Source organism: Leptosomus discolor, chromosome Z (assembly GCF_034619465.1).
Source record: "Leptosomus discolor isolate bLepDis1 chromosome Z, bLepDis1.hap2, whole genome shotgun sequence".
NCBI classification, from domain to species: domain Eukaryota; kingdom Metazoa; phylum Chordata; class Aves; order Leptosomiformes; family Leptosomidae; genus Leptosomus; species Leptosomus discolor.
The window spans coordinates 88,087,494-88,100,417 of NC_141419.1; the positions used below are offsets into that span (position 1 = coordinate 88,087,494).

A 12,924-nucleotide genomic window follows, 5' to 3' on the forward strand; every position below is an offset into this window, starting at 1 on the left:
GGTCCCAGCCCAAACCACTTCATGATCCTACGACTATTTCAACCAGAACTTTTTTCAGTCTGAGTTTGAGAAACCTTTAATTAAATCTAGTATATTTATGAAAAGAAATAATAAAAAAAATCAGTATTTCATGGCTGGCAACTTCCAAAGAAAACAGTTTTTTTTGGCATGAAGATCTTGACTGAATCGTTTTCTGTGCTGAACATACATATAACTTACAACAAAAATAGCAAGATTCCTTTTCAAGTAAAAACAAAGAACATTTGGATGTGATTGGCCAAGGCTACTTTAAGATCGATAACATATGAGTGAAAAGTACTGCTAAGTCCTTAACTTATTGCCACTCCTAGTGTGTTGCTCTTTGATTAAACCTCATCTTGTGTTAATAATTCTCAGTAGTGCCGTACAACATATGCTACAGAAACCCCTGAGGTAGCCAAGGAAAACCAAGCCAAAACCAGCAGAGATGTTGCTTACCTGTCTGAACTCTTCAAGATCTATTTTGTTTCCCACCAGCACCAAGGGGATGTCATAGGTGTGCCGGACACGATAAATGAGTTCCTTAAACTCAGCAGCTTCTTGAAAGGATTGGCGGTCTGTGATGGAGTAGCAGATAATGAAGCCTTCTCCACCTCGCATGTATTGGTCTCTCATGGCTGTGAATTCTGCCTGTGGAATAGGAAGAACATGCTCAGTAATTTGGCAAACAAAATTATCCATCTGTAAATAAGGAACTTGCTGAAAAGTTTCCTCCATTCCCTATGTAATTTCACATTACTTGTTTTACTGTTTTAAATACTGCTTGATGAAACTTGTGCATCCTTCAGGGGCCATGATCCTGGATAATAAACACCAGGATTTCTCTTAGGACCTTTTTTTTTTTTTTCTTTTTTCATCAAGGGAACTTTATCCTTTAAGCATATGAACTTATTATGCCAGTGCCTGCATACAGAAAATACTGTCTCGTGTATTTCTAGAATCTTATGCAGTGGTTTTGGTACACATAGATGACTTGCAATTGAGTGAATGCTAACAGGTGTAAAAGAACAACTAGAGTACTATCTAGGGATTGGAGACAGGTACAAACTCCTTATTATGCACTCAATTCAAAAGCTCAGTCATATCAAAAAGATGTTCATTAACTCTCACCAGCTTTGGAATAGTGCCTAGTAAAACAGGAATATAATCTGCAAAAAATTCTACTCTTTCAAATACTTTCAGAGAAACCGGGGATTTCAGTTCAGTGTGGGATAATACTATTAAATGAAAATGAACAATTTTAAATAGTGTGAGAATTGGCCCAATTTTCCCCTCTTGCATTTTTCTCTATTTATGTATGTATTTATTGTCACAGCAACACCTCTGGTTATCAATATGGTTTTAAAAATGTATTTAACAACTGCCACATTGTACAAAAATCAAGATTTAGTTTTCAAAAGCTAGTCTCAGGCACTGTGGCTTGAGAATATGTTTTAAAGCCAGTTTCTTTTTCAAGTTTGTTTGCTCTTCTTGATCACAGCCCAGAATAACCCAATACCATGGCAACTGTCGGTCAGGATCAGAATCCTCCTGGCACAATCAGTTCTCCAGAGATATTAAGATGCAGGACGGTCTGATAAAGGAAGGAATACACATATCAACATTGGACCGTTCTATGAGCAGCAGGATGCAATATCAAGTCCTGCATTTTTTACTCTGTTGAGAATTTAGGCTAGGATTTTTAAATATATCCAGTTTAGGTTATATATATATCACCTCAGTTCTTGCTGAAAATTGAAGGGAAATGGGTTGCTTATGCTCTTTTAAAAGTCTCAGCCTTAAATGTCTCTCAATAGTCACTCATGTTGATTGATAATACTTCCTGTGAATAGATTTTCGTGTTGACCATTATCATTTATTCATGACGTATCTTTTACCCAAGGGCTTTCTTATATATCATTCAAAATATTTCACCTGCTACAGGAAAAAGTTCATAGACTAAGCTCCAAAATAGCAGACTAATAGGCACTTTAAGGTAGGATTCTGCTTTGAGAGTTACTAAGAATTTCAAAATCTCTAAACTATCACCACTGGCACCCCAGGAGAGTTTATTAACTAACAAGCTGCAGCATAAAGTGGAGCAGGCCACATTACATCCCATCCTCTTGAAGCTGGATGTGTAAGAAGTAGGGCAGCGGTGGGGAGAAACACAGAAGACAGATTCTGCACTCTGCTATTTCAGGCAAAAGAATGAATGTAGATCTGTCTCTGTTCCCAGGTCTTTGCCTGCCATCTGCATTAGATACTGGATTAATAAACAATGCAATACCAAACTGGAGATCATACCCAAGGTCTCCAGTTATGGGCAGAGTGTTAATGACTAAACACATCCTCCCTCTCCCTTACTCACCCTCAGATCCCAAGCTTTCCTGCCAGAACAAGGGTCTCTCTACAGCCCCTCATCCCCTGTGTCCCCAGTTTTCTTCTCTTTGCATCAGTCACCTAGAAGTGTTCTGCACCATGATTAGTAGGCTAGTCTCCTTCCTAGGAGGAGCTGAACAAGACAGGATCCCTTCAGGCTGAGCAGGCAGTAGAAACTTTATATGAAGTTAAACTTGTGGATGAAGGCTCCTGAATTTAGCTGTCTGCGTAACTGCAAGCCACCATCTAAACCCCCGTTATAGATAATGGTGAGATAGTCAATGCAATTAATGAACTACATATTGCTTCTGCTGATGAAAAATAGTTCTATCTTTAGTTATGTAATTATCTAAATTTTTTTGTTTATGTCTTTTAGAGTGAGCTGAACATTTATAAAACTGAATGGAGCTGCTAGCTCCAATGACACACCTAAAAGTAGATATTTTGGTGTGGAACCTAAATCCCAGCCCAGATGACCTGTCTTCCTGGGACAGAGGTTTCATAAATCAGCTACTGTAATACTGTACGATTATTCTGTACAGCCTTTTGCAAAGAATGAGCTCTGCTTAAGTGAGATGTTCCACCTCTAGAAAGTGCTCAGAATTTTGTACACTCATTTATAACATTTATGGCAAATTAAGAAGGAACTAGATCATATATCCCTGTTTAAGTTACTCACAGTAAGTGACTTTCTGCAGCATGAGGACTCCCAGGATCACTCCACAGGAATGCTTAGCGGCTTGCCTTGACTGACAGGAGACTCTGGGTTCCTAATTTTACACACTGAATCATTCCAAAGGAACAAAGTGCTCAATTTTTAGGCACTGCCATTCCTGAGTCAGAGAAATTCACCTGTGCATTCTGGATCATGTCTGGGCATAGTTATGACTTTAATGATATGAATGAATTTACTTCTGCAATTTTTTATTACGACATGTTATTGCTGCTGATATATTAGACTAAACAGCCAAAATACTTTAGTGTCCTCTTTGCAGTGGTTCATCAGAGCCATGAATTATTCTGTGTAAGCTGGATTGGGGACATTCATTTGGTGTTCTGTTGTTAATTCAGTCATTTCCATTCTTATTTTTTGATTTTGACTTTCACTTCTCAACTTTTTCCCCTTGGCATTAATGCTCATTATAGAGTCAAAGACTCCAAGGTAAAACATAAATAAGTCTTTTCTTGGGTTTCAAAAAAAAAGAGGGTTTTTTTTCCCTGTTCACCAAGAACCCAAACATAAGAATATCCACTAAGAAAAAGAATCAATAGAATTAAGTAATTGAGTCTCTTTGTTCATTTTTTTCTTCAAGTCTTGCTCCAGATTTCACAGTTTAAATGTACCTCTGTAGTAAGCAGAACCAAAATCCAAGTTCAGCTGGGTTTTGTGAATGTTCAGAGATAGATGGAGGTGGACCCAAAGGCTTAACAGATTTTTCAGTGGTTTTATTTTTATATTTTGTCTGGTTCTTTTATAAAATAAGCGACAGTGTATCTGTGCAGCTGGCACACTAATATCTTCTTTAATTGTTTCCTGCTGTAAAAGTGTCTTTTTAAAAAATTATTCAGGAATAGTACTAGATACCATTTGCTACTCAGTAAGGGGAAAATATGAAACATTCCAAAGTCAGTAAATGCCAAAGGGAAGAGACATAAGGAAATCACACCTCCTCAAAAGGAAATCAGTTCTGAGAATTAAAGTGAAGATTTGTCATGCTTATAGCACTTTGCAGCTTGACATCAGTCTCTAATACTCTCCTGTGTATTATGACTAAGGCTTGACGGAAAAGCGTGGTAAGAAATCTTCTGAAACAAAATCACTGTTCTTCTTGGGAGAGATATTATACTTGATAACAAGCACCAAGTTTGGATAGAAACAAAATAAAACTTTTCTAGAAGTTGAAAGAAGGCAGCATAACTTATTCCTTTTCTTTTTCCATTATAATGAAATGCAGAAAAGCCTGATACTATTCCTCATATGATTATATATGTCTACCTGTTGTTGAAGACAGTTAAGAAGAAAATCTGTCAATGATCATGTTGCTCTTAAATAGATGCCACATCTCCCTTTAACTGTTTCACTCATTTCACATGATTTGTCAAAGTTGACAGAATGGCCTCACCACAATACAGAGCAGCTCCCTCAGCGTGCTGAGATGCGTCCCATCCCAGTGTATCCAACTGCATACACCCAGCTTAATTAACTTGACTTTTTTTGATCCCCCTCTACTAAGAGCAGCGTATCTCTTCCTCAGACTTTCCTGGGAGGCACAAAAACATGGGAGGCATAAAAGCACATCTTGCCTGTAAAGGCTGGGATAGAGAAAGTCCTAAATGTGTTAGTCCTTTCCATGTTCCTCATCATTAGGCCACTCACTCATTTTAGCAGCAGCCCCACAATTTTCCTGGTCTTGATTTAGTTGCCATTGTATCTGTAGAAACCTAGCTTGTTGCCTTTTACATCTGTGAAAAGTTTCAACTCCAGCAACACTTTGTCTTTCATAATCCAATCCATTCACACCCAAGAAATACTTCCCATACTGATCCTTGGAAGACTGTCCCTGTTATGTATATCCTTCTGTATATGCTTGCTTTTTCTGTTAGCTTTTCAGAGAACAACTTAGCAAAGAAGAATTTAACCTCTGGTTTTTGTCTGCCATCTTGATTAATCTTCTTGTATCTCACTTTTCATGATGAGCAAGATAAAGCTTTTCATAAAGAGCAATATTTACTTTAGTTTTAAAGTCCATATTGTTTTCACAGAAATATAAAGAGAACTTGGACGTTTTCTGTTTTTCATTAGTGAATAGAATTCTTTCCAAATAAGATCAGTACCTTAATGTCTCCAGAAGAGGAAATAAAGACATTGAGCAGCAAAGTCAGATAGACTACAGTTGGATACCTATATGCATTGAAGGATTAGTTTATGGGTTGCTACCAAACATAGCAGTCTGGATGTAATGTTCAGCTCAGGACAGCTCTACCTTGCTGACTGAAATAACCTAAGAAGTTGTATCACAAAGTTCACTGAAGCCAAGCCTGGTTCTTTCCTGTTTCATAGGTATTTCTTCCCTAACAATGTTGCAGAAAGAGCACTGGGATAGAAAAGCTTTTACCCAATTCAGAATAGAAATTGTTAAGAAGCAACCTCTTCCACATCATTGTTTTACATCAGCAGAATTCAAAACCAAAGCAAATTCTCCTGGATCCCTGTGTTACGCATTGCTAACAGACAGCTTTGTCAGCCCGAAAAGGATAAGAGAAAGAGGAGGAGAAGAGAAGAATTAACAAAAAAAAAAAAAGGACACGAGCAATGAGCACGGGGTCATTGTATCTGTCCCTTCTTTTTCATAGTGTTGTGATGTGTTTGAGGAGTAAACATGGCGCAATGCTTAGAAGTGCAGTCCTCCTCCACACTCCTCAGAAGTGTAGTGCTTAGAAATTTAAAGATGCAGCGCCTCAGAAACAAAGGTGTCATGTTTTTCAAACTACACACACACTCCACACATTTTGATGTCTGTTATTTTTTTATGATCTTGGCTTGTATCTTTGGAAGAGGTCAGAGTCTCCCCAGGGAGGCCAGCCTCACAGTTTGAGAAATGCCACTTTCTATATCTTCTTGTCTTATGTTCTGCTTGACTTTAGAACTGGGAATGTGCTAACAGATGTTCTTAATCAAAGCCATCTCCCTGATTACCACAGGGGTCATTCTTATTATGAAGGGGTTTTTTTTACATTTCTAGAGAACAGTCAGGGAGGGAGCGGTATGTTCTTGGAAATAGGCAGGATATTGTTCATTTATGACAACGAACAAACAAAGGTAAAATGAACAAAAAGGACACAGGAAACGCAGTGGGGAAAAAAACCACTTTCAAATAGTGAGTGAGAGAATCAAAAGTAAAGATCGTACAACACAAAAGAAATATGTGAAAATGCATTGTTCACTTAAAAAAACCCAAGAAAACAACAGAATTTTTGGTCACAAAACAGTTGAGAATTTTTCTGTCTCAAGAAAGTTTTTGCCAATATGGTCAAATATTATTTTTTAGCATCAAATGATTGTTTAAAGCTGAACTGGAACACTCCCATATCTCTCTGTTAATACATTCTCTTACACACATGAACATCACAACTGACTTCACTGGGATTACATATCATTCACCTGACACTGCTTGTCATAAAATATGCCTTGCTTTTTTTTTTTTTTACTTCCTGAAATAGATTTACCTAAGGAAAGTACTCTGATGAGAAGTGCCATGATAATTATTTGGTTTTCACTCCTTTTTTAGTCTTGTTTTTTTTTCGGGGGGGGGGGGGGGGGGGGGGGGAGAGGGTGAGGTGTAAAAGCAAGTGTCTCTTAAAAGCTTATTTGTAAAAGCAAGCAGCAAGAAAACTGCAGCAGTCACATTTCAAATGAGAAAAAATCCAGATAGGAAGTTGGGTGGATATTATATCTTATAGCCACCATAATACCGCTACTAATCTGCATGCAAAGGGCGGGTATTGTTTCATTTGGTTTCTGCCATGGAAGAGGTAGTCACCTATTCTACTTAGTCTTCAAGGCTCTCTCTACAGTCGGGAGAGAGAGAGAATTGACTTCAGAGAGTAATTCAACCCATCCTCAGAGAAGTGTTCAAGATACCAGGGATGACTTTCCTTCATACCTCTCTCACTACCTCAACAGAGACTAAATACCAATCCCATCCTCTGAGGTCCACAATATCAGCCACAGCCTCTGTCCAGTTATATCCTTCACGCATTTGGATGATAAGGCTTGACCTCCACTTCATTTTAAACTTTCAATTTAATTTCTACAAGGCTGTTATTTCCAACGGAGTTCAAGACATCAAGAGGATCTAACATCTAGTGCCTAAACCCAATAGAGGATTTTTCCCTTCACAGCACTCAGCATTGGGAGATGCTATCCCCTGGCATGGGTTAAGTTACACTAGGAGATAGTAAACAGATATGCTTTTTCCATCACAGAAATCAAAGATCCAAAGCTGTTGCATTTGCTTGCAGGATTCCAACATGCACCAGCTGTAGGTTCCCAGCAACAACACAACGGAAAACAAGAAAGCGCTGAACAATATCAGCATCACTTCACTCTCTCTTCTTGCTTCCCTCCTATTTCCAGTCATCCATTGCAAACAGCAACAACAAAAGGAGTTATATTGCAAAAGATACAGAAAAATCTGCAGCAGGTGGTAGTCAGCCACCTGTGCCAGCCTAAACCATCTGCCACATCACTGGGAGGAAGGAAGGGAGCTGAATAACAGCTCAGACATAGACCAAAGAAAATGCAAGGGCTCTGGTTTAAGCACTGGAGGACAGGGATTGATTCTTCTTTGCGTCAAGTCTCTACACTGTTCTGGTTGTACATCAAACCCCTCTCTCATGACCCTTTTCGCCTGCTCTAGTAATGATCCAGGAGCACTTCAAAATGGGATTAGTATAAATGAGAATTAGCCTATAAGCCTGCAGTGGAAGTGGATTATTATTATAATCAGTCCCTTGATTAATGATCAGTCAGTGTCTCACGCCTTATAATTACAGGAAGGAATCCTTGCTTCTCTTATAAAACAGCAATATCCCTTTCCTTCTGTGAATTTGTACTGAGGACAAAACGCACATCACTGATGACGGAAAAAGTATAAAGATAACATAAAAGATGCAGCTCATGTTCCTAACAGACTAATGTCTTTCTGAACTTAATCTGACAGCCTTCCAAGGCAATATTATGAACTCCATATTGTACAAAATCAGTCGCCTTGTCTTGACTCTGGGAACGTACAAGTAAAAAGCTAAGACAGATACTGAAATTAATCTATAATTTAGAACACAACCAGCAACAACACTATCAACCCTGTTGAAATCAGTGCCTAGTTAACTGGCCACTCTTTCCCCTGTTTAAGCTAATTTAGTTACATGGAAAGGAAAAAAAAAAAACAGGCAGGAAGAAGGACAATATTCATGACAGGTGATCTTTGCTGGAAGACCCTGTTCTGATACTCGCTTTTGTGACAAATAGCAACATCACTTCTTAGCTGCTAATTTAAAGGGTTTTCTGGGGGTCAGTGCATGCTCTGGAAATGGAGAAGATAAGCTCACCTAGGCAGACTGAATGACAGAGAGCACCTCAAGACCTTGCCTATGGGCAAGAAGATGGTCCAAGCTGAGTGAGTCAGCTGAATATATGGTTGGCAATTTAAGAAACACAATTAGACTTGCACTGAACATGAAATGTGAGCATAGTCTTACATCCCTAATTTTCACAAAATTTTGGTTGAAAACTTTCTAAAATAGATTCCTTCTCCTGCCCTTCTGCCGCACTTATGTTCTTCAGCATCAACCTCCTCCCTCTAGAAACAAGTCTTGAGGCCCAGATAGGAGATGGCACTACACTAGACCTCAGTTCAGGATTCTTTTTGAAGACTAATATATTTGCATGCAAAGAGATAAATTCTTCACACCAGTTAATACATCTTTAATCTCTGACTACTGAGGAGATTTTATGAACCTCTAATGTCCTGAATATAAAGAATGAATTAATTAAAAATAAGGACTTTAATTTCCTAATCTGAGCTACTCTAATGGGTTAATTCATGAGGACAGCAGTCTCATCTTAATTCAGATGACTCTGAGACTTGGAACTGCTATGTCTAAATTTTCACCCTTTCTGAAAACCACCAGTTTGTGAGGTTACTGACTTCTTTAGATCATTGTGGGACACAGTCTGTTTTCATAATTTGTGAATGCATGTTCATTTCCCACATGTGGGTTTAAAGATTCAGGTTTCCATTCTCTTTTCAGTTACGATACTTCTTTCCATCGTATCTGGTATTGCTCACAGTCACAGACCGTTCAGGATTGAGTCTCATGAAAGGCAGGTTTGGATGTTCCTTCACACCCTGAACACTGATGGATCACTCTTGCACTGCCCTGTTCGCTAACTGCAGAACATTTTGTATGCGCTTGCTGTTCTGAATTCACATACTCTTCTGCATCATGGCTGGCTTATAAAGTAAGATTGAACCACATCAGTCTGGTAGAAAAAAATAAGCAAAGAATAATAAATAAAGGGGAAAAAAAAAGACAAATGAAAACAACTTTCAATAAAATAACTCAGAACTTCAAAATATATCATCACACAGTGACCCTTCTTTCTCACTAAAGAACCACTAAATAACCTGCTCTGGCACTCAGACCCTCCCTCCAGAAGTAGCTTCTCTGCACTGATGTTCCCAACATTCCCACTCTAATTGCCCTCCTGCCTGCAGGTGACAATATATTTGCCAGTTTGTTGTAACTGTGCTTTTGTTAACTTTATTAATCCTGCTCTTCCAAAGTTGGTTTGTCATATGCAGTAATGAAAATATGCAGTTCATCACCTGGGAGATGATATCTACTTTTCATTCATCCCAAAATATGGATGAAATCAACATATCAATTCTCCACAATGCCAGTAAAAACACCTCAGTGCTGCACTCCCTAACTCAGAGAACTGTCTTTTTCTTTCATATTAATGCTAATGGTTTCTCTCTTAGGGATAAACACCTTAGTAATTTTCTCCTAAATGCAGGCACTGAAGCAATCTTCATTGCTAACTACCTCTAAAACCCCCAACTGCATTTGGTTTATTGTGCACCCCCTTCCTCATTGGTATGCAAGAAAGAATAAAGCCAATTTTCACCTTTTATCACAAACACATCATAAATGGTAAAGGGAAAGAATTAATAGCTCGGTAATTACATTTTAGTAAACAGCAGAGGAAAAAAAAAAAAAGACAACAACCCAGTAGTGGAGAAGTAATGACTGCAGCTGCAAGCAAGAGCTCGCCAGGGATTCAAACAAGCTCTTGTCAGCTTACGCGGGCATTGCAGACTTGCCATCTTCCCCAGCGAGGTTTGTGCAGCCTTGCAGAGGTGAAGCAGGAGGCTGTGGAGTCAAACACCTCAGCGCTCTGGTAAATGACTGCAAATGATATTCTGGATTGTATATATATTCTCACACGATGACTTCCATAACAAGTGTGCTTACCTTAAACGTTCCACAGCATAGGTATTTCTCTCCCTCCCCTGTGCCCTACTCAATACCAGAGACATACTTTGAGTTCAGCATCTGAAGAGGGGGAAAAAAAGAAGCAAACAACCTGCAGGGTGGCTGTTTTAGATTTTTGTAGCATTTAATCAATTGTGTGCTCGTTTCTGCCACTGAAATTTAGCTCAGTGCTTATCTGAGGGATGTGATCCCTGGGGACTACATAAATCATCACCATTACGAGTGCAAAAGAGCTATGTTATAGCTGCACTGATTTTGTACTGCTTACAGTGTTAAAAGCTGGTATGACCGTGTGACAGAAAAGGACTAAGTTGTCCTGTCCCTGTGACTTCCAGCATGAAGGAGATCTCACCGTTCTTTTTCCTTTGCATTTGCACAAACATTTCTGCTGCAGGTGAGGTGGCTAGATAGCATTATGTGCACAGTAACAGTCACTGGATTTGCATCTGTATATACAGTCCTGCAACCCCACTCTCAGTGGCCTTCTGAGGACTTGTGGGAACAGAGCTGAAACAGCAGGAACATGTGTCACCTCCCCTGTGAGCCATCACAAAATCTCTCTAAGGTACCTTCACATGAAATGCAGCTATCTACACTAAGAGATGTTCAGTGGAACTAGCTCTTCTCTAACAATCCAAACAAATGGGGTTTTTTTTAAGGACTTGATCATGACTTCACACATTCAATAAACACTGAAGATTTAATCCAGATACATTACTGCAATACCTAGGCTTTAAATAAATCAGGAATAGTTTAACTGAAGTTCACGCCTGGTGGGGTTATGACACACATTTTCAGATCCATAGTCTCTATTTCTGCTTATAAAACAGGTGAATCGTTTTCATTTCTTCAGAAAAAAGTCTGTGAGGATGAAGAGAGAGCTCCAAAACTGTAAGTCATGAGGTATCTAGGTTAGATCAATGGATCCTGAAAGATGTTAGGTAGCTTCTGAGACATGCCCAGGCTGTCCAACACAAGGACACAACTCATCTGCAGTTCTGAAATTTAGTGGAGTCTGACTTCTTCAGCTTGCTACAAGCTGTTAGTCAGGTACCCCACTGTAAGTAAGAGAAGATCTGATTTCTTACACCGGTACAGCCAACACAGCTGCTGCTAAGCTTTTGGGTTTTGTCTTTTTTAAAAGAAAATATTGCTCCCTGGCATGGTTTGTTTCACATCATCCCACTGCTCTGATAACAGCATGGAACTCCTGTGGCAACAATTTATTCTCCTCAGCCATTAGGCACAAAGTAAAAGCAGGCACAAAAATCTATGCAAGCTATGCAAGCTTTCTCCCATGGAAGTTAGAAAAATACTTATTTGAAATACGTCCTGTTTAAAAAAGAAAACAGAAAATGCTCCATGTTGTCACTATTTTTTTTTTTTTAATTTCTACTTTTCTTTTCATTTCCTCTTTAAAAAAATCTCGATAGATGCAATAACATTCCTCAGATTATAAAGGGGAGGTGACAAGCAACAGAGTCCAAAATGGTTGTGGTTTGGATTTGTTTGTTTGTTTGTTTGGGGGGAGATGCCACTTCCAGCTTCTGGGGCAAAACTACGGGAACTTCATCTATGAAAAATGTCCTGGTTTTAGGCTTTTCCGGTCTCCTCCTGCTAGTGTGAAATGAAAATAACGTCTTTAGAAATCCTCTTCCAGCGAAATATCTCATGCAGTTTTCCAGTTCAAAGGTCTGGATGATTTATATAAGGCTATGTAATTTTTTGCTCTCTTCTTTATTTTTGTCTGGAGACACTGCCAGTCAATACATTGGTAGAGAATCCAACAGCTACAGAATAGCATAAAAGACAAATAGATTTTCAAAATTACGGTTCTTTGGGACAACCCACTTTTACTGAGAAGCATTAACACCCCGTTCTACAAAAGACCCTTCTCTTGGTCATTTGTTATCATCAGGTCAAATGGCACCAGGCTGTGCTGTCACACAGGCTTCTTTTCTCAGCATGCAAGCCAAGTTTTTAGTCCTGGAAAAACCTTTTTGATGTGAATTTTGTGAAAATTGGTACAGGTAGAAAACAATTGTCTGTCCACTGAAATCCCCAGTCTGTGCACTGTACTTGATAAGTAGCTTTTGATAGACAAACCTCTGTAAAATGGAATTCCTAATAAGCTTATCTAGGACGGACGCATATATATAAAGAAATCGGGACACACTTAGAGCATGTCCAGCATCTGCTGGAAATAACTTCAAAGGACTTCAGTGTCATTCAACAGGGGAAAGAAAAAGTATGCAATACAGTTTGTAATGTTAGAAGAAAAGTAAATTTACATAATCACAGTCTTGTGGAGGACCTGAATGAAGTTTAATCATATGGGATGTGTTTATATAGGTGCTTTCTGTACAATGTACACCAGAACATAAAAAAAAAACAAGGAAAGATCTGAAAAGAAGAGAAAAAGATTTTGCTACTTTATCAGAATTTATAATAAAGTATTCTCTT

At 38.7% G+C, this 12,924-nt stretch overlaps 1 protein-coding gene across 1 annotated transcript in view; it reads right to left on the minus strand.

The window, feature by feature from the left end:
- The window catches only part of RIT2 (Ras like without CAAX 2), a 184,439-nt gene that overhangs the window by 90,640 nt on the left and 80,875 nt on the right, over positions 1-12,924 (minus strand). The window contains exon 4 of the mRNA XM_086479821.1: positions 478-669. Within this exon, the coding sequence (XP_086335947.1) occupies positions 478-669 (192 nt within the window). The remainder of the gene's footprint in view (positions 1-477; positions 670-12,924) is intronic.